Source organism: Pygocentrus nattereri, chromosome 10 (genome assembly GCF_015220715.1).
Source record: "Pygocentrus nattereri isolate fPygNat1 chromosome 10, fPygNat1.pri, whole genome shotgun sequence".
In the NCBI taxonomy this organism is placed as follows: domain Eukaryota; kingdom Metazoa; phylum Chordata; class Actinopteri; order Characiformes; family Serrasalmidae; genus Pygocentrus; species Pygocentrus nattereri.
Window position 1 is genome coordinate 43062485 of NC_051220.1, and position 23035 is coordinate 43085519.

Genomic DNA, 23035 nt, shown 5'->3' on the forward strand with positions numbered 1-23035 from the left:
GTTTGGGTGGTGGGTCATTCTCAGCACTGCAGTAACACTGACATGGTGGTGGTGTGTTAGTGTGTGTTGTGCTGGTGCGAGTGGATCAGACACAGCAGTGCTGCTGGAGTTTTTAAACACTGTGTCCACTCACTGTCCACTCTATTAGACTCTCCTACCCTGTCGGTCCACCTTGTAGATGTAAAGTCAGAGACGTCAGCTCATCTGCTGCTGCACAGTTTGTGCTGGTCATCCTCTAGTCCTTCATCAGTGGTCACAGGACGCTGCCCACAGGACGCTGCCCACAGGACGCTGCCCACAGGACGCTGCCCACAGGACGCTGCCCACAGGACGCTGCCCACAGGACACTGTCGGCTGGATATTTTTGGTTCTCAGTCCAGCAGCGACACTGAGGTGTTTAAAAACTCCAGCAGGACTGCTGTGTCTGATCCACTCAGACCAGCGCAACACACACTAACACTGTTTTACTTTTTTCAGATTTCAGGAATTCCATGAACAGAGATGTGTTTCTGGTTTGAGATTTGATCTACAAGGTTGCAAAATGTATAATATTGTATGTTTTTTTACTAAAATAGTTCAGAATACAGTTTTAAAGGTATGGAAAACAAAGTTAAGGGGTGCAAACTTCTCTCGCTGTTTGAGAGTCACGTCTGGGTTCTGTGGGCCAAATGAAACATGCGACTCTTCAGGCAGCCGTTTTACGCGCTGATCTGCAGTCAAGTTGGTTTCATAATGTTGAAAACAGTGTTTCCAAACATGCGTTTTGGGTCGAGGGGGAAAATTTTGTAACTTTTTTTTTTTTCTTCTTTCACTTTAAACCTTATCAACAGTCACTTCATCCACTCAGACCAGAGAGGAATTCCCCAGAATATCCTCCCCACCCCCCACCGCTCACCCCTCACCCCTGCATGCATGCACACTCACTCTACACCCGCTCCCTAACGGACACACACACCCTGCACCTTCAGTCACACACGTACTCGCTTTGAACAAAAATTCTAGGTAGTTTTTGAGACGCAACAGCAGCAAAAATCTATTTGGTGCAATAGAAAACCACTTTAACGAACCATATACAGACCCCCAGGGTAAAATATCACTCCAGTAAAAGTAGAAGTTCCTCCCTTTAGACCTCCACTTGAGTAAAAGTACTAAAGTATTTCCCTTCAAATGTACTTAAGTATAAAGTAAAAGTACTAAAAGAGGAATTCTGGCTCTGATGTCCTGTTATCATTTTTATAACCAGACTGGCTTCATGAACTCATTTCAGGTGAAAGTCCTCCAGCGTCTCTCTTGGTAAACCAGTCTTTTAATAGAACGTCATTAATTAGTGACGCTGACGTCTATTAAAATGATCAGAAGCACAAAACACTGAAGGTAAACAGTTTCCATCAGGGAGAACCGAGTGGCTCTGAAATCACTTTTTACACACAAGCAAAGTTTCAGTTTCAGATTTATTTACAACTTAGTTCCAAGTTTAAGTTGAATAAAAACTGGCTTTAAACTCAGGATCACAGATGAGCTCCTTTACTATGTTGATCTGTAGGCGTCTGTTCATAAACATAAACCAGCCCAAACTCATTTACTATAAAATGAAATGGTGTTTGTAGAAATTCAGAAAAAAGCCGCGTCAGTCTCGACTGCATATGTGGACATATTTCTATATTGAGCTCTATTTACACAAAGTTAGGTTAGTTCATCATTTATGTTGAACAGACTCTCCCAAAGTTTTACGCTGCTGCGCTGACGTTGAACCGCGTGCTGCACTGGGTCGGTATGACCAACAGGTCAAAACCAGCTCTAAACAAAGTGACCGCTGGGCCCTGATTGGCGCTCTGGCTTTGCGCTTCTTTCGTTTTGACATGTGACGTTTTTATACACACAGAAACCAAAAGGAACGACAGATTTCTCAAAATGTAGGAGGAAAAAGTCGATATTAGACTCTGAAATGTAGTGGAGTGAAAGGAAAAAGTCCAGAACGGAGAAACTTCAGTACAGATACACCAAAAATACTAAAGTACAGAGACTAATTACATTTACTCAGTTACTCAGATACTCAGTTACTCAGTTACTCAGATACTCAGATACTCAGTTTCTATTCTCCACTGCAGATATGCACCCGATCGTATTGCGTGTTCTGTAGATTTTCTAAGTGAAAGTAAGCACTGATGGATTTTGTGATTCTGAGGCCTCAGATACGTAACAGGAAACTGAGCCTCTGGGTGCGCACTATAAAATTTAAGATGCAGCTGAGAAACGACCATTAAAACCTTTAGGACTAAAGCCTGGTGGTTTTACCATCAGAGACCTTTAGATTCTAGTAGGAAGCCAGGAAATGCATCTGGAATCAGAACACCTGTTAAACCGTTAGAGTCCTTTACACTGTCATATCAACCCAGCAGGAAAACTCAGTACCATTACTGACTATTGGACGTTACCTGGAACCAGCAGAACCTTTTAATGGCTTTTTTATTCAGCAGGGTCTCCACTGCACAAAATGTCCTGGCAAGTAAATTAAATTGAATCTCGTCGTTTAGATCGTATTTCTCATTTAGAGAATGTTGTAAGAACATTTAAGATTACGACACGTGCTGCTGTTTTCAGAAACAAAACCTTGTGTCTCAGTTTTTGTCATTTTTCAGTTTTTGGCCTAATTTAAAAAAACCTAGTGCCCTTCACATTGTATGTAAATGTTATGATGAACGGACCGAAAGAAACGGCTCAAAATGACTTGGAAAGATGTCTGGTTCCATTGACTTACATTAAAGGTAAAGTAGGTTTTTTCCTTCTCCTGTAAAGTTTCCGTTTTGGAGATGCGAGGTTTTCTTCTGACACCAGCGACTTGCTTGTTTTAAGAAACTTAATCTCATAACGAGCAAAATGATCTGCTAAGATATCGAGATGGTTTGGTCACAGACGTGATGAACAGTGAGGCTTTTTCCAGGAACTGATACGGGGCTACTAAACATTGGGCCTCATTCACCAACCGTCCTAAAGACATTCACCAACGTTCTCTTATGTGGGGTTAGTTCTGAGGTAAGAACAGAATCTACGCACACTCGAGCACAGGCGTGAGAACAGTTCTGCGCTTTGAGAACACGACATGAATCTGACGCAGACCTTTTCCTAGGACCTTCCTCAAGAACACCGTTAAGGCATGCGCTGTTCGATTTTAGCCCGTTTTTAAGCTCAGTTTGGTCAGAACCGACTGAATTTCACGATCAGTCGTGCCGTGCAGTGCAGTGAGGGGGGAACGATGCCCGGTTAGCTGCCCAAACGAGCTCCGACTGAGCAGTCGGACGACCGGACGGCTTTCCGACGTGTTAGAAATTTTGCTCGCTTGTGTCTCAGTCTGAGCCGCCTCAAGAGCCGATTCCTCAAAGTCGCACCCAAAACCACACGGACTCACCCGGCGCTCCTACGCGGAGGCGGGAAGGTCCACCAGTGACCGCAGGGTTTGGCCGAGCGCGATGGTCTATTCAAACGTTCAGTGTGAGTCACCAAAGAACAAGACTTCTAAAATAGGTGTCTGCCTGGCTTTAGGGAGACATTGGAGAATGTGGCCAGCGTTGAGCACAGCCTCCTGAGTATACAGTACATCTGGTGTCTGTCCTTATGGAGCCATAAGGGGGGGGGGGGGGGGGGGGGCAATGATGACTCCCTATGTATGCCCAGTGCACAGACCCTGAAAATCATGTAGCCCATGCTCTACAGAGAACACACTGAAATGAGCTGTATTAGAGCACGGTGTCTGTTTATTTAACTGAGTTTAACATACTGAAGATATATATATTAATATTAATATATTGAGTTATATTAACTGAGTTTAACATACTGAAGATATATATATTAATATTAATATATTGAGTTATATTAACTGAGTTTAACATACTGAAGATATATATATTAATATTAATATATTGAGTTATATTAACTGAGTTTAACATACTGAAGATATATATATTAATATTAATATATTGAGTTATATTAACTGAGTTTAACATACTGAAGATGTATATATTAATATTAATATATTGAGTTATATTAACTGAGTTTAACATACTGAAGATATATATATATATATATATATATATATATATATATTAATATTAATATATTGAGTTATATTAACTGACTTTAACATACTGAAGATATATATATTAATATTAATATATTGAGTTATAATAACTGAGTTTAACATACTGAAGATATATATATTAATATTAATATATTGAGTTATATTAACTGAGTTTAACATACTGAAGATATATATATTAATATTAATATATTGAGTTATATTAACTGAGTTTAACATACTGAAGATATATATATTAATATTAATATATTGAGTTATATTAACTGAGTTTAACATACTGAAGATATATATATTAATATTAATATATTGAGTTATATTAACTGAGTTTAACATACTGAAGATATATATATTAATATTAATATATTTAGTTATATTAACTGAGTTTAACATACTGAAGATATATATATTAATATTAATATATTTAGTTATATTAACTGAGTTTAACGTACTGAAAAAAATAAAATGTGCACTTTCACTTACTGTTCACTCTGAAAATCAGCAGAGCACGGCTCGGTTCCTCGCACGCGCTCGTGAACTGTCCTAACCCGCGCAGGCTGCTGCAGCCTCAGGCTACAAACACTGGAACTTCCCTTAAAGCGATAGTTTGGCTGAAAATCAAACGGCTTATCCAGTTTTCCTTCAGTCGGTCAGCCGGGTTTGCTGGTTCGGTTTTGATGTTGGAGCTTTAACTCTTTAAAAAGGTGGTTCTTCGGGGGTTCTTCCCGGGTTCTTCAGTACAGAGAGTTCTGTAAAACACCGTGAACACTCAAAGAACCAAAGCATGGTGAAGGAGTTCTTCAGATTGATGGAGAATGTGTTGTTTCTTGTTAGAACCATGATTACTCTGAGAACCCTTGCATGATTAAAGTGTTATTTACACCACAAAATGGTTAATTGGAGGAATGGAGAAAGTGCTCTAGATGATTCTATATAGAACCTTTTTGAAAAGGGTTCTGCATAGCACCAAAAAGGGTTGCTCTCGTGTGGACACTCTTTAAAAAGGTGGGTCTTTGAAGATTCTTTCTAGAACCACGAACACCCAAAGAACCCTTTTACATGATTAAAAGGGTTCTGCGCATCATGAAAAGGGTTTGACGGCAGATGTGTTGTATGTGGTTCTATGTAGAACCTTTTTGAAGAGGGTTCTGTATGGCACCAGAAAGGGTTCTTCCATTGTAGCAAGCTGGTATCGTAACAACAGCAGAACCCTTTTTTGGTGATGTATAGAGCCCTTTTCAGAAAGGTTCTATATAGAACCATCTAAAGCACATTCTGTGTTACTATGAAGAGCCATGTCATGATGTGGAAAACCCTTTTAATCATGTAAAGGGCTCTTTAGGTGTTCATGGTTCTTTATAGAACCCTATTCTTTACTAAAGAACCCTTGAAGAACCATTTTATAAGAGTGTACAAGGTAGATAGGACTAGGTGGTAGTAGTAGACGCCCCCAGGTCTCACTGTTCAAGCTACCAGCCTGAATAATCACACCCACCTCTGAGCGGTTAAGACCCCCCCCCCCGTATTTAACCCATCAGTGAAGTGAAACACCACACACACACTAGGGGGCAGTGAGCACACTTGCCCGGAGTGGTGGGCAGCCCTATCCACAGCGCCCGGGGAGCAGTTGGGGGTTAGGTGCCTTGCTCAAGTCATGGACTGTCAGCCGAGGGGATCGAACCAGCGACCTTCCAGTCGCAGGGCTGGTTCCCAAACCTCCAGACCACGACTGCTCCAAACTTGGCAAATAAGCAGTAATTGTGTATTAAAATGTGCAGACGTGTGTCTCTGTAAATGATATGTCCACCTATTTAAACATAGAACATGAAAAATAGTATAGTGTGGTTGGTCAGTGTAGTGGGTAACACCTCTACCTTCTACGCTGTAGACTGGGGCTCAATCCCCCTTCTGGACAAGCACCCTACACTATACCAATAAGAGTCCTTGGGCAAGACTCCTAACACCACCTTCACCTACCTGTGTAAAACAATCAAATTGGAAGTCGCTCTGGGAAAAGAGCGTCTGCCAAATTCCATAAATGTGAATGTAAAATGTATAAACAGCATGGATTTTGATCAGGGGTGCACAAACCTTTGCATACAGCTGTACAACCAGTTCTTGTCCATTATAATAACCACGTTAGGCCTATAACATCAACAACGATGCAGTCGCAAACAGGACTGAGCAGCACGCGTTAAAAGAGCCGTTTTCTGAACTGCAAGCAAGCATCATTAAAGCGTTTAAACGGCCCGTTAAGCTGTCATTGTTCTGGATTTCCAAGAAGAACCTCTTTTGTGTGCAGCAAACACTCACTCTGCACTTTAGAAGCAGAGTTACTGCAATCAGACGCATTCCAGCTGCCGCGGTAATGAAAGGCAGATTGTTAAGTGCAGTTGTGGTCTCGCTTAAATGTGGTGGGAAGCGTTTTTGGCTTTTTTGGAGGGGAGGGGGTGTCGGTTGGGAATTTTTGAGGGAAGGCTTTCTGCCACATCTCCTCTGAAGGCAAAACTGAAACTGTGTTCTCCCCGAAAGTCCAAGAATGTTTGTGGTTTTTGATAAACAAAACACTGTGTTCCTCAGTTCCTCGCACGCGCTCGTGAACCGTCCTAACCCGAGTGCGACGCTGCAGCCTCCAGTAGCGCATACTGGACCGTTCATTAAGGCGACAGCTTGGCCCAAAATCAGGAAGTTAATGTGGTTTTGGAGTATTAAGTAATGACAGACTTGCTTAAGTGGTTTCTAATACTGTGACACATTTGTTGTCTATATACTTGGACTAAACCATGTCCAGCTTAACAGATGACCGTATGTCACAGTGTCAGAAACCATGCAGGTCTGTTAGAGGCTTTGAGGCAAATCGTGATGATTTGGGCCCAATGCCATTTCACCCTTTGCCCCTAGGAATAGGGTGTCCCAATTCTTGCTGGGATAAAGAGGTAGGGTGCAGCGTTTGGGCTACACGGCCCTCCAAACGGAGGGTTTTACAGGGTTGTTATGAGCAATCAGTGCACAAATCAATAAAGTAAACACACTGGCTTACTAAAACAAAACCTGTTCCCAGTCTGTCCTACATACCACAAACTGATCTGCCAGCGTTCCCACTCTGTCCTACATACCACAAACCGATCCACCAGCGTTCCCAGTCTGTCCTACATACCACAAACTGATCTGCCAGCGTTCCCAGTCTGTCCTACATACCACAAACCGATCCACCAGCGTTCCCAGTCTGTCCTACATACCACAAACTGATCTGCCAGCGTTCCCACTCTGTCCTACATACCACAAACCGATCCACCAGCGTTCCCAGTCTGTCCTACATACCACAAACTGATCTGCCAGCGTTCCCACTCTGTCCTACATACCACAAACCGATCCACCAGCGTTCCCAGTCTGTCCTACATACCACAAACTGATCTGCCAGCGTTCCCAGTCTGTCCTACATACCACAAACCGATCCACCAGCGTTCCCAGTCTGTCCTACATACCACAAACTGATCTGCCAGCGTTCCCAGTCTGTCCTACATACCACAAACCGATCCACCAGCGTTCCCAGTCTGTCCTACATACCACAAACTGATCTGCCAGCGTTCCCAGTCTGTCCTACATACCACAAACCGATCTGCCAGCGTTCCCAGTCTGTCCTACATACCACAAACCGATCCGCCAGCGTTCCCAGTCTGTCCTACATACCACAAACTGATCTGCCAGCGTTCCCAGTCTGTCCTACATACCACAAACCGATCCGCCAGCGTTCCCAGTCTATCCTACATACTACAAACCGATCCACCAGCGTTCCCAGTCTATCCTACATACTACAAACCGATCCACCAGCGTTCCCAGTCTATCCTACATACCACAAACCGATCCACCAGCGTTCCCAGTCTGTCCTACATACCACAAACCAATCCACCAGCGTTCCCAGTCTATCCTACATACCACAAACCGATCCACCAGCGTTCCCAGTCTGTCCTACATACCACAAACCGATCCACCAGCGTTCCCAGTCTGTCCTACATACCACAAACCGATCCACCAGCGTTCCCAGTCTGTCCTACATACCACAAACTGATCCACCAGCGTTCCCAGTCTGTCCTACATACCACAAACCGATCCACCAGCGTTCCCAGTCTATCCTACATACCACAAACCGATCCACCAGCGTTCCCAGTCTATCCTACATACCACAAACCGATCCACCAGCGTTCCCAGTCTATCCTACATACCACAAACCGATCCACCAGCGTTCCCAGTCTATCCTACATACCACAAACTGATCCACCAGCGTTCCCAGGTGTTGGAGACGCTTTTGTTTCTGTGATTTTTCTGCAGACGACCACAGAAGCTCCAGGTTGTCATATTGGAAATGTCCAGCGAAACTGTTCACGTAAAAGCCATCACTGACTGCACCGACTAGGGAAGATTCCAACCACTACCCCATTTCCAGGCAAGGTGACTCTCAAAAACAAGGGGTAGGGGTAACAATAAGAAATGGGACCGGGCCTTAGACACAGGCCCTGCATCAGGCTCTGCACACTGAGCCCACTGTTTTTCTACATGCTTCTGTAGCTGCATGTGACAGAAAAAACAAAGTGAAACTAAACTCTGCACAGATCTGCTGTTTATTTCCTGCTCTGCATTCTCCGTAGCCTCCCAGCTGCTGTCAATTACATTCTTGTCCAACCTATTGTTTATAAGTGTTTATAAGCTATTGTTTATAAGTGTTTATAAGCTATTGTTTATAAGTGTTTATAAGCTATTGTTTATAAGTGCTGTGTTGTTAGTTCTGTAGCATTAACTAATCCAAAGACTTAGTTGTGGTTTCTTTTTGCTCAGTGTTCTTCTCAGATTTGGCAGTGCCTTTATTGTTCATGTGCAGAGAAGTCCAGTAGAATATGAAGTGTCTGTCATGCGGAGGTTCTGCTCCACTTGGCCTGTTACTCCAGACCAGCATGGCATTGCAATAGCAGGCGTTTGGTACATCGTGTATCGTTTGAAACTCGGCAGATAAGGTGATCCGCGCAGCTCCTTGACTAAGCCCTGCGGACGGACAGGTAAAGGTGGGGCCTTCTGGCTCTGCGCCAGCTGGAATTTCCCCTGCGCGTTTGCACGGCCTGCTGAGCAGCTCCCTGGACGCATTCCAGGATCTTATTCAAGCAAAAACAAAGGAAGAGAACGGAGACGCAGCTCGGAGGTTGAAGAGAGCCTCTTGTTCTTGCGCTGCTTCTCTGCGCACATCCTCATTATCGGTGTGAAAGGCAGCTGTGTCTGCGCATACGCCGCTCATCAGCGAGGCCGCTTTGGAGAAGGCACATGAGCTAAATCTAGAACAAGGAGGAAATAAACGCTCATTGTTCGTCCGCACAAAGGCGGGAATGTCCCTTCCACAACTGTGCATGCTGGCTTCATGAAGGGGTGAATCAAGTTTATGCTGAAAAATGTTCCTTGCAGGACAAGTTTCTGAAAGTTTTCAGCCGGAGGCAACTGACCTGGCCTGCGTCAGGAAAGTGACTTTGCACGCGCAGACACCACTGAGTCGTTTGATCAAGGGTTAATGGTCAGGTGGCCATTTTCAAAGCAAGATCTCACGTTTTTATTATGTCATGGGCCAAATTATTGAACTTCCAGTGGGGGAACTTCATGCAGGCTGGTCTACTTAACCCCTACCCCTTTACTGAATAAATCATAGTGGACACTGGACAGCTCATAGTTGGTACTTCTATTAAGTATGCCTTCTATATTTCATCATTCCCAGTAGATAATGAGTAATGCATAGTAGATACTCAATAAGTCATAGAAGATACTGAGAAATTCATAGAGGATACTGAGTAACTCTTAGATACTGAGGTATTCATAGAGAATACTGAGTAACTCGTAGATACTGAGTAATTCATAGAGGATACTGAGTAATTCATAGAGGATACTGAGTAATTCATAGAGGATACTGAGTAATTCATAGAGGATACTGAGTAACTCGTAGATACTGAGTAATTCATAGAGGATACTGAGTAACTCGTAGATACTGAGTAATTCATAGAGGATACTGAGTAACTCGTAGATACTGAGTAATTCATAGAGGATACTGAGTAATTCATAGAGGATACTGAGTAATTCGTAGATACTGAGTAATTCATAGTAGGTACTGAGTAATTCGTAGATACTGAGTAATTCATAGTAGGTACTGAGTAATTCGTAGATACTGAGTAATTCATAAAGGATACTGAGTGATTCGTAGATACTGAGTAATTCATAGTAGGTACTGAGTAATTCGTAGATACTGAGTAATTCATAGTAGGTACTGAGTAATTCATAGAGGATACTGAGTAACTCGTAGATACTGAGTAATTCATAGAGAATACTGAGTAACTCGTAGATACTGAGTAATTCATAGAGGATACTGAGTAATTCATAGAGGATACTGAGTAATTCATAGAGGATACTGAGTAACTCGTAGATACTGAGTAATTCATAGAGGATACTGAGTAACTCGTAGATACTGAGTAATTCATAGAGGATACTGAGTAACTCGTAGATACTGAGTAATTCATAGAGGATACTGAGTAATTCATAGAGGATACTGAGTAATTCATAGTAGGTACTGAGTAATTCGTAGATACTGAGTAATTCATAGTAGGTACTGAGTAATTCGTAGATACTGAGTAATTCATAGAGGATACTGAGTGATTCGTAGATACTGAGTAATTCATAGTAGGTACTGAGTAATTCGTAGATACTGAGTAATTCATAGTAGGTACTGAGTAATTCATAGAGGATACTGAGTAACTCGTAGATACTGAGTAATTCATAGAGGATACTGAGTAATTCATAGAGGATACTGAGTAATTCATAGAGGATACTGAGTAATTCATAGAGGATACTGAGTAATTCATAGAGGATACTGAGTAATTCATAGAGGATACTGAGTAATTCATAGTAGGTACTGAGTAATTTGTAGATACTGAGTAATTCATAGTAGGTACTGAGTAATTCGTAGATACTGAGTAATTCATAGAGGATACTGAGTGATTCGTAGATACTGAGTAATTCATAGTAGGTACTGAGTAATTCGTAGATACTGAGTAATTCATAGTAGGTACTGAGTAATTCATAGAGGATACTGAGTAATTCGTAGATACTGAGTAATTCACAGTTGATTCTGAATAATTTATAGTAGACACAGCAAATCATAGTAGTTACTGAAAATAGTAACTACTGAATAATTCAGAATGACTTATTCTGAATAAGTCGATCATTCTTAGTAGATGAATTTGTTTATTAGATATTGAAGAACTCTTAGTAGGTACTGAATAATTCATAGGAGATACTGAATAACATATAGTACTGAAAAATAGTACCTACCATAGTAGACACTGAGTAATTCAAAGTGGTTACTAAGCAATTTATAGTAAATGCTAAAAAATTTATAGAAAACATTGAATAATCTATAGCAGTTATTCAATCATTTGTATTAGATACTGAATAATTTATAGTAGATATTAAATAAATCATAGTAGGTACTGAAAATAGTAACTACTGAAAACTCTGCACTGCTGTGCCTGATCCGCTCAGACCAGCGCAACACACACTAACACACCACCACCACGTCGGTGTTACTGCAGTGCTGAGAATGACCCACCACCCAAACAGTACCTGCTCTGTGAGGGTCCTGGGGGTCCTGACCACTGAAGAACAGGGTAACAGAGTATCAGAGAAACAGATGGACTACAGTCTGTAACTGTAGAACTACAGAGTGCAGCTATACGGTCAGTGGAGCTGATAAAGTGGACAGTGAGGGTAGAAACGAGATGGTCGGACTGTTATGCCTGATGTGTGTATATGCTATAGGATCAGGAGCCTGCAGGTTAAAGGGTGAAAGCCAGTGTTAAGCGTTTTTCCGTTTTCAGATCTGAGCGCTTTGCTCGAGCGCAGACTGACCTGAGGACGTCTTACTGCCACTCTGGGTCGCTTTAACTACAGTGATCATGCGCTGGGAGCACGTCTAGGCCCAGCAGCGCAAAGCAGCAGAGCTCGTCTGATCCACCGGGCTGCGTAAACAGACTCTGAGTGACCGGCTTAACACGGTCTGTTGAACAGAGTCTTCGCTTTAACTTCTGGAGGCATGCAGGAAATACCTGAAGAGCTCTGTAGGTGTGAAAGGCAATGCCTTAATGTGACCTTTCAGTGCTGTGAAACCTGCTCACCTCGAAAAGACGGGTTCGGTCGCTTCGTGGTGCTTTTTTACACAGCGAAAGGTGAAATATGATGAGTCACAGCTGGTTTTTACAGTACAGTGCCTGTCAAAAGTCTGAGGACACCAAACCTTTCAGAACGCTTTTCATTCATGAGCGTCCGTTTGAAGTGACTCGTGATATTAAAGCGGAGGTTTATTTAGAGGAAAACGATACGGCGCGTAAATATTTGCTATTTTTTAGTTATAAAACGCTCGTATTTTGGCATGTATTACATAAGTGATGTCTATAAATAATGGTATTTATCAGACTCGCTCCAGTGGTTGCCCCACATGCCAGGCACTGGGAGTTTTTAGTGAGCTGGGAAAATTTACCTTCAGTTCCAGCACCAGTGAACTGGAACTCACTACTGGGGCCAGTACAGCTCAGCTCAGCTCGCTGGGTCACTCCACTCTGCCTGCACCTGTTTTACCTGACCCTCACTGTTAGTCTTATTTCTATTAATTTACTAATTTTATTCATTTGTCCCATTTATTTATTTATCTATTATTCTTATTCTTGTTTTAACTGTGATTAATTAAGTATTACTTGTTATTTTTATTATTATTACCTGACTTTAGTCATTTTTATTATTAAATTTACTTTTATTATTTCATATATTCTTACATTTCAGTCCCATTTTTAAAATCGGTGTCATCTCAGCACCGTTGTAAATGGGGGTGACTCTGTGTTCTCCTATGTTAAGTAAAGGTGGATTGAATATAATACACTTTATTTCCAAAAGTATTCGGTCGTCTGGCTTCACACGCACATGAACTTGAGTGACATCCCATTCTTAGTCCATAGGGATTAATGTGACGTCGCCCACCCTTTGCAGCTATAACAGCTTCAACTCTTCTGGGAAGGCTTTCCACAAGGGTTAGGAGTGTTTTTATGGGAATTTTTGACCATTCTTCCAGAAGCACACCCTCACAGAACGCTCAAACCAAACACGACATAAAGGATTTACACATTCTTCGTCTTCAAGATGTTCGTATTTTCAGGTAGAGTAATGCAATGTTTAAAAAAAAAAAGTGGCGTAAAGTTTTACGTTACGTTTACGTCGCGTCTTCTTCTGTGAGTTTATCGGCTGGTTGTAAAGCAGAATCTGATCGCTGTCCGACTCCTGTAGACCTGGAGTTTCCACAATATCTGATTACTCCAGTCCGTGTAAACGCGTTGATCGGATTACTGACCAAATCTGATTTCTGCAGTTATCGGATTATTGAGTGCATGTAAACACAATCATTGTTTTACGGAAGTTTTCAGATAGAAAGTTTGTCCTACGATGTTTTTTACTGACACCTCAGTGGAAATTCCCCTTTCAGCTCATCGTTGTTCAGTCGCAGTAAGAAAAGCAGGAAACTCATATTTAACACACAGGTCAGCAGCTGCTATCAGCTGTCCAGCTTCCATTCTTCTCAGGAGCCTCACTTTCAGCTCCTCAAAGAACCTAAAGCTCAGTCTGAGAAGCTGGTTGATGATTTTCTGAACTAATCAAACCCATTCAGTGGTGCTGAGGTCTGGACTCTGGGCTGGTCAGTCCATCGTCCAGCTTCTTTGTTTGATGTGTCTGTTCAAGGACACTCAAGGAACCCTCGGAGAACTATTTGCATGATTAAAGGGTTCTTCCCTTAATTGATGGAGAATCTGATGGAGTGCTGTAGAAGGTTCTTTTTAGAACCTTTTAGAAAAGAGTTCTATAGCACCATAAAGCTCTGTTTGTCACAATAGAAGAACCCTTTTTGGTGCTGTATAATCTCTTAAAAAGGAAAGTTCTTCAAGAGTTCTTAAGCAACGTGTTTCTATATAGAACCATGAAATCTCAAAGAACCCTTTGCATGATTTAATGGTTCTTTGCCTCCTGAAAGAGTTGATGGAGAATGAGCTGTAGAGTGTTAATAGCACTAAAAAGGGTTCTTCTGTTGTTACAAGTAACAATAGAAGACCTCTTTTAGTGGTATGTAGAACCCTTTTTGAAAAAGGTTCTATATAGAACCATATAAACCACTTCTCCTTTAATCTGAAGAACAATTCCACCAAGTAAAGAACCGTTTAATCATGCAAAGGGTTCTTTGAGTATTCAAGGCACTGTGTGGAAGTGTTTTCTAGAAGAATCATCTTTTTTAAAAATGTAGAACCATTTTCAGAAAGGTTCTATATAAAACCATATATAAGACTTCTCCATCAATATGAAGAACCAACCATTTCACCATGCAAAGCATTCATTAAGTGTTCATGGTTCCATAGAGGGGTCTCTGACTTTTTCACAGTGCCTGAAACGACTCCATCAGTGGAGTCAGCCTGGAGTCTGATCTCTTCCTATAGTCTGATCTAGGTGCTGCTTGCCGTGGCTGCTCGGACTCTGTGCCGTCTCTAATCCCCGAATGAGCCCCTCTGATGTTTCTTACAGGAGCTGGAGAGCTTCAAGAGCTTCGTGAAGAAAAGTCCTGCGTTTGACGTCATCGTCGACGGCCTGAACGTCGCCAGTGTCTCGCCTAAGGGCCCAAAGTCTCAGACAGTAAGTGTCTCACAGCACCGGACGCGGTGAATGTTTGGCTCTGGGAGTCTCAGCTGTGGGGTTGGTCAGTGCCGGTCAAAACCTAGCGGAAAACTAAAAACAGCTAAAAACTGCTAAAAACTGCTAAATGCAGAGGCTTGAGTTTCATTGTGCAAAACAGCATTTAACTTCCCTCAGAATGACCATTAAAGAGGAATTTCCTGCACAATCAAGTGGTTACGATGTAAACAGAGCGGTTCTGAGCGGTTTGGTGTGAAACGCACTGTTCTAGATAAACTAACAGAGTCAGAACCGCTCACAGTGGTGGTGATAGGAACCAGACGTCCCTCTAAAAGCTCCTCACAGAAAGTTCCTACAGGAACTGGTTCTGAATTCACTGCCTGATGACTGAGACGCTGATTTACGATAGAAAGTTGAAGAATTTGTTGAACTTTGACCCCAATACTGGCTCTTAAACGCAGTATCGGTATCGGTGATCTGGACACTGATGCAATGACCGACACCACAGAGCAATTTCTGACGCATGTGCACCAGCAGGCGGAACTTAACACATGGTGAGCAGTTAGATCCCATAGTTTTGAAGTACATGTGTCCCAAAGTCTGAAAGTCAGCGAGGAACATTTTCTGCAGTTCAGCGCTTTTTAGTGTTTTAATGTAAAATATGATGATCTTCTGTGTGAACAGCTGCTCAAAGCCGGGTTTGCGGAGTTTTTGAGCTCAAAATGATCTAAAATTGTCACCGAAACGCTCACGACTGACACGTTGGGTACAGTTTGGTAGAGTTATGATTGTTTTAGTAGTGACAGAATGGAATATTCAATCATTTGTTCCAGTAAAATAAACCTGACTAAGGTTTAGAGTCACTGAGAGCAAAGGGACTTTAGTCTAAAGCTCAAAATGTGTTTCAGCTCTGACTTTTTTCTGCTGAACTAATTCGGTAAAGTGATCTGTATCGCATGTCTAGCAGCTCAGGAGCTTCACTCTCAGCCCTCTGCCGTAGTCAGATTTGTTGTGTTGCACACTAGGGGGGGATATTGAGTCCGCTGCCGTTCAGCCTTGAGAGACTTACAGAAAAGACCCAAACCATCACATTTTCCACTAAACTTTGAACTTGTTAAGACCACCTGGAGGTACAAAACCCAGAATTAGTCACAGTTGACAAGGGAAAAATCTGATACCCCGACCAGACGAAACCGTCCCCGTTCATTAGCAGCTTCTTCCTCCACAAAATCGGAGTGTGAGTGGCACCGCCCACCCATGTGTAGCTGATTTGCATCTGATTTTGATCCAGTGTGAAAGCTCCTGGTGTTGAGTGGTCTGGTATTTTTAGCTGTGTTATTCCCCTTCTCCCACTGAACACTGTATCACCCGTACTCATCAGACCCAGGGCTGCAGCCAGCGCCCACTCGCGTCTGATAACAGAGATAAACCTCAGCATACTGTGCATTTTACAATATGTCACAAACTCTATTCTAATTAGTCTATTTTAATATTCCAAATACATCACAGGATGAATCCACACTACACTTTGAGCCGTGTCCACTGCAAAAAATAATACCCGGTCAAGTAAAAGTATCGTAAATGTGGTCAATACGTCCGGTGTTTCTTCTGTTGAGATTCTTGTAAGCTTAATATAAGATTGCCCAGCTTATTTCTAGACACTTTTGCTTGTTTTAGGTCATTTTATTATATAATGATCTCACTGTAAGAAATGAGCTTGAGACCATCTGGCAGTGTAGTGAGAATTTTATTCAATAAAATGACCTAAAACAAGTAAAATCATCTAGAAATAAGATGAATCGTCCTATAATAGCTGCTCTTAAAATGGGAAATATAAGATATTTAGACTAAATTTAAGATCATTTCACTTGACAAGATGCACTATGTTTCCAAAAGTCTTCATTCACCCATCCAGATCACTGAGTTCAGGTGTTCCAGTCACTTCCATGGCCACAGGTGTGTAAAGCCGAGCCCCTAGGCCTGCAGACTGCTTCTACAGACATTAGTGAAAGAATGGGTCGCTCTCAGGAGGAGGGATGAAGAAGAACAGCATCAGACCCACAGGATGGGCGGCTGTTCAACTCGGCAAAGAAAAAGAAACAGAGAGTCAGTTCTGTAAAGAGTGGCTGATTACAGTTTACAGGGTTTTGTCACTTTGTGGATTAACAGCTCAGAAGTGTACAAAGACATTTGGACGTCAGCCTGTAGACGCCTGGGAAGTGATAACGAGCGGAGAAACGACACTTAAAGGTCATTAATGACACCAGGTGTGACGTTTTGTTACTGAACACACAGAACGCGAGAGAGAGCTGTTTGGTTCCCTTGAGATTATAAGGTTCTGCGTTCTGAGCGGTGTGGAGACGTTGAGCGTCAAAGATTTTGCATTCAAAACAGCAGAACTGATGTTGAACACGCCTCTTTATACATGACGGTGACACACACACACACACGCCTTCTAAGCCACTTGTCGTTCTGGGTCGCAGGGGGTGCTTTATCCCAGCGGTCATCGGGCAGAAGGCAGGATACACCCTGGACAGGTCGCCAGTCCATCGCAGGGCAGACAGACAGACAGACAGATTCACTCACACCCAGCGGCAATTTAGCATGTCCACTTGGCCTGACTGCATGTCTTTGGACTGTGGGAGGAAACCGGAGAACCCGGAGGAAACCCACGCAGACACGGGGAGAACATGCAAACTCCACACAGAGAGGACCCCGGTCACCCGGCCGGGGAATCGAACCCAGGCCCTCCTCGCTGTGAGGCGACAGTGACAGACACCCTAAATATATTCGAAATGTTCGAACAGGTCAAATGCAGAGAGAACCTTTTAACCCGAGAACTCACTTTCTGATTGGAGTTTAAGGTTCTATGTGGCAAAACATAAAAACAAGCAACATTTTTTAAAGAACACGAATAATTTAGACGGATTGTTTGATTAAAAACATGAGTGTCAGAGTCTCTGCATTATCAGAAAGTCACATTTTTTAATGACATTTCTTTCTTATTTTAGGACAAATCATCTTTTTCTTATTCGAAAAAGCTCTGCAGATTAAGTACAAAGGCCAGCAGACATTGTGTCCAGTTCAGAGGTCAGTTTATGTGTAAGTTTCCTTTAGTCAGACAGAGACAGCTACTGTAACAGACTGTCCCAGCTGGTCAGTGTAGCCGGTCAGTCTAAAGGCCACGTGAGGCTTTGTTTTATATCAGAAATGAGACTCTAATGAGCCGAATTGACTCATTTTGGGAGAAACAAGAGAAAAAAGGTGGATGAATGAATGAAGTTAATGTTCATGTTGTGATTAAGAGCGCACTAATTAAAATACTCCCTATTTAATCACCTTTAAAGCTTAATATTTAACACAGTCAGACTTTTTACAGAGCTGTAAGACGACAGGCCGAGTTTCAGCAAACATGCTTTTGTATAAGAACGCTTTCAGAAAGGTTCTGTACAGAACCATCTGCAGCACATTCCCAATCTGAAGAACCCTTTGCTGATTATGATTAGGTGTTTTTTTTTGCATCACACAATGGTTCTTCAGACTGATGGAGAACACGCTGTAGATGGTTCTGTATAGAACCTTTTTGAAAAGGGATGCCAAGCTGGTTGCAGTAGAAGAACCCTTTCAGAAGGGTTTATGCATAGCCCTCTACAGCACGTTCTCCATCAGTTCGAAGAACCCTGTCATGGTGCAAAGAACCATTTAATCATGCAAACGGTACTTTGAGCGTCCGTGGTTCTATAAAGCACCACTGTCTTTACTGAAGATCCCTAAAGGACGCATCTTTTTTGAGTGTGTGGTTTTATTGTTTCCTCTGCTCTCGTATCATTTAGCTTTGATCTTCATGTTTGTTTCCTTCGTCAAACACGCCCGGCTGAATCGCCGCAGACGAGCGCGGGGACTTCACACGCGCTGATGTCCTGATATGAGTAAAGAATGTTTAAATCATGCCTTTTGTGGCGCTGAGTGACGCGAGCGTCTGGGCCAGCGGGTTGAGTGTTGTCTCCGCTGTGGTTTTGCTCTGGTGGTGTTACAGTGGCCCATATTTCAAAGGGCCCGTTTCCTACGTTGATCTTTTCTTTCACTCTCAGGGTAACTTGTAACACTTGTTTGGGTTCGTGTTGCAGCGCACAGTAACTTCATATCAGAACCAGATTCTTTATTATGACAGTAATAAGGATTTTTTCCCGGTCGCAGCGGAAGTGTTGAGCGTACAGTAGACCGTATCTCTCGGAAGGTCAGTAGTGAGCGATGCATTAATATGTGCAGGCGTGTTACAGATGCGATGTGCAGTTTGTTCATTTTTACTTTATTTTGTTTATTTTGTCCATTTCTGACCTTTGTTTGCTGTTATATACCATAAACAATCCATTCATTTTTACATTAAATGTTTAAACCTGTCTTGATCCTAACGATTAAACAGGCTGTGCCTTTAAGACTGGCATATGTAAATGAGCTCTGTTCTAACTGGTTGCCCTTTTATTGTGTCTCATTCAAAAGGCAGTCGGAGGCTGACACTCTGTCTTGGCATGCATAAGAGGAGCTTAACTGCTGTAGCTGAATGGGTGGAGCTTAACTGCTGTAGGCTGAGTGGGTGGGGCTAAACTGCTGTATGCTGAATGGGTGGGGCTAAACTGCTGTAGCTGAATGGGTGGAGCTTAACTGCTGCAGGCTGAATGGGTGGAGCTTAACTGCTGCAGGCTGAATGGGCGGGGCTAAACTGCTGTAGGCTGAATGGGCGGGGCTAAACTGTTGTAGGCTGAATGGGCGGGGCTAAAATGCTGTAGGCTGAATGGGTGGGGCTAAACTGCTGTAGGCTGAATGGGCGGGGCTACACTGCTGTAGCTGAATGGATGGAGCTTAACTGCTGTAGGTTGAATGGGTGGGCTAAACTGCTGCAGGCTGAATGGGTGGAGCTTAACTGCTGTATGCTGAATGGGCGGGGCTAAACTGCTGTAGACTGAATGGGCGGGGCTAAACGGCTGTAGCTGAATGGGTGGAGCTTAACTGCTGCAGGCTGAATGGGCGGGGCTAAATTGCTGTAGGCTGAATGGGTGGGGCTAAACTGTCGTCGTTTTTCTGGTATGTTAAATTTATCAGTGTGCATTAAAATGTGCAGCTGTGCAGTTTGGTAGACTTTTCATGTGAATGTGTTTCAGGGTTATTCGAGTTCTTCATTTTGGCTTTTGATTTAGTTTAGTTTTTAGTTAGTTAACAGTTTGTTTTATTTTCTGAACAATACTAACTGTGGTGCAGTTTCAGTTTTAGTGTTTAGTGTTCTGACGAACGCTGTGATAGCAGAATATCAACACAACAACTGACTGAGCCCAGCTTTCCTTAAAGACCAAACAGACAAGCTCCACTTCTAAACTCTCTGAAAAATGAAAAAAGCTTGTTTTTTCTCAGTAAATTTATTTTTAGCTAGTTTTGCAGCGGATTTAAATTTTTGTGTTTTTAAATGTCTTTTTTTTTTACTTTTTATTACAGTTAACAAGCACATTTTGTCACTGATCATTTTATTTTGGTGGCTTTCAGTTAACTTTAATAACTGGTTGGTTGTTGTGACATCACAAAAAGCAGTTCATTCCAGACAGGCTGCCTTTGCAGCTTAGTTTCCATATATGGAGCTCATGTGCCGAGGAGTGAAGCTTTAACGGTGTTTACAAACTACATCATTCTCCTGTTTCAGAGTAGTGAGGAAGGTTCAGGTTTCCACTATATGGGCCCTTTAACGTTCTCAGGTTTGTCCTCATTCATACGATCATCGTGTTTCCAGGCCAGAAGTCTCACCATGAGCGCGGTTATGAATGTGGCCCATTGACACGAGACCGCGGCGACACAGCGGAAGCCGATTTAACGACGTCAGACTCGAGTTTGCCGGTAAGAGCCGGACCCTCAGAGGGAAGCTCGGAGCGAGAGAGGCGTGAGGAGAGGCCTGTGCAGTAAACGGAAAGGAAAAGTCATTCCGCTGTACTCAGAGCTGCATAAGGAAGAGCTCAGAGAAGAGCCGGAGGTTAAAGTTCGCTTGTTAAACAGGCCGCGGTGTTTTCCAGCTCACAGTCTACTTCCTTACGATGAGTTAGCAGAAAAGGTCACACCTGCTGATCCTCAGTCAGCAGATCTCAGTGAGTGAAAGAGCAGCGGAAGCACAGGGTCAGGCATTTACCTCATAAGACTGGTTTATGTTAGAAATATATACATTTATGAAGGGAAATTCCACCCATCTCTCCAAATGTCTGCATAATTAACTGGTTAAGATGTAAACAGAGCGGTTCTGAGCGGTTTGGTGAGAAACGCTCTGTTCTAGTTAAACTGACTGAGTCAGAACCGTTCACAGTGGTGGTGATGGGAACCAGACGTCTCCCTCTAAAAGCTCCTCACGGTTCCTACATGAACTGGTTCTGAACTCACTGCCTGATGACTGAGACGCTGTTGACGTAGTTTCAAGATAAAATTTTGACCTTCTTTTCTTTTCTACAGTCATTCATAGTGGAGGGAAACACGTAGGGTGTTGTGAGGCAAAATAGTCCCGTAATAATTGAACTTACTTTTTTGTTTACCTTCCTGAATTGTTAAAATTACTAATAAAAATGTGGTACTGGATAATATTCCTTGTGTAATCTTTAGTTATTTAGCTGAGTTCAGTTCATTTGAGTCAGACCTGCAGATCAAAGAGTCTTGTGCCCATAAAAGCTTCTCAGCATTCTTAGAGCTTTTCAGGTTTCAGCTGTTGGTGCCTGTCTAAACATGCTGTAGGCTGGATGGGTGGGGCTAAACTGCTGTAGGCTGGATGAGGGGGGGCTAAACATGCTGTAGGCTGGATGGGTGGGGCTAAACATGCTGTAGGCTGGATGGGTGGGGCTAAACATGCTGTAGGCTGGATGGGTGGGGCTAAACATGCTGTAGGCTGGATGGGTGGGGCTAAACTGCTGTAGGCTGGATGGGTGGGGCTAAACTGCTGTAGGCTGGATGAGGGGGGGCTAAACATGCTGTAGGCTGGATGGGTGGGGCTAAACTGCTGTAGGCTGGATGGGTGGGGCTAAACTGCTGTAGGCTGGATGAGGGGGGGCTAAACATGCTGTAGGCTGGATGGGTGGGGCTAAACATGCTGTAGGCTGGATGGGTGGGGCTAAACATGCTGTAGGCTGGATGGGTGGGGCTAAACTGCTGTAGGCTGGATGAGGGGGGCTAAACTGCTGTTGGCTGGATGGGTGGGGCTAAACTGCTGTAGGCTGGATGGGCAGGGCTAAACATGCTGTAGGCTGGATGGGCGGGGCTAAACTGCTGTAGGCTGGATGGGTGGGGCTAAACTGCTATAGGCTGGATGGGCGGGGCTAAACTGCTGTAGGCTAAATGCAATATACAGTTGAACACCTCGGGTCAAATTGCGTGTTTTGCTGAGTAAAAATAACCGATTTTGTACAGAGAACTCACTTAAATATGACACTTTCCGACCCTCCACTCAAAATAGTACCTGCTGTGTGAGGGTCCATGGGGGCCACGCCTGGTTCCCATCACCACCACTGTAAAGACGTCTGAATCACTGAATTATACAGACATTTAAAAAAAAAAATGGGTTAATAATCAGTCCCTTTAATGTCGCTGAAAATATTCCAATATGATATTTTGGACAATATAAATGTTCATTTAGAAAGTACCGTGGTGCTTATTACTTTCAAAGTTCTAGACTCCTGAAAAAGATGGTTCTTCCAGGGTTCTTCAGTAGAGAAATTGCCTCTATAAAGAACCATTTACATGATTAAAGGATTTTGCATCACGAAAAGGTTCTTAAGAATTTGCCGTAGACGGTTCTAGTATAGAGCCTTTTTGAAAAGAGTTCTGTATAGCATCCATAAGGGTTCTTCTATTGTTATGATGTCAAACTTGTAAAAGTAGAAGAACCCTTTTGGGTGTGAAATAGAACTCTTTTCAGAATGGTTCTATATAGAGCCATCTAGAGCACACTCTCCATCAATCTAAAGAACCTTTTTAATCTTTAATTACACAGAGGTCTTTGAGTGTTTATTGCTCTCTGGTTCTTTTTTTATTAAAGAACCAGGATCATCTACAGCACATTATCCAACCTGTGCTGTCTGCTCATAGCACAGCGTTCCCGTCGCTCTCCTTCTGCTGTAGCAGCTTGTGGGACCGTCAGCTGAAACAGCTCTGAGGGAAAACTTCTGCTCTGTGCTTTTCGTG

At 42.8% G+C, this 23035-nt stretch overlaps 1 protein-coding gene across 9 annotated transcripts in view; it reads left to right on the forward strand.

Annotated features, from left to right (window-relative positions):
- The window catches only part of prorp (protein only RNase P catalytic subunit), a 47685-nt gene that overhangs the window by 15542 nt on the left and 9108 nt on the right, over nt 1-23035 (forward strand). For 8 of the 9 annotated variants that reach the window (XM_037541727.1, XM_037541732.1, XM_017681861.2 and 5 more), the window contains one exon: nt 14729-14836. The exons of the other annotated variant lie outside the window; for it this stretch is intronic. In XM_037541727.1, coding sequence (XP_037397624.1) covers nt 14729-14836 — 108 coding nt within the window. The remainder of the gene's footprint in view (nt 1-14728; nt 14837-23035) is intronic. 9 annotated transcript variants of the gene reach the window in all.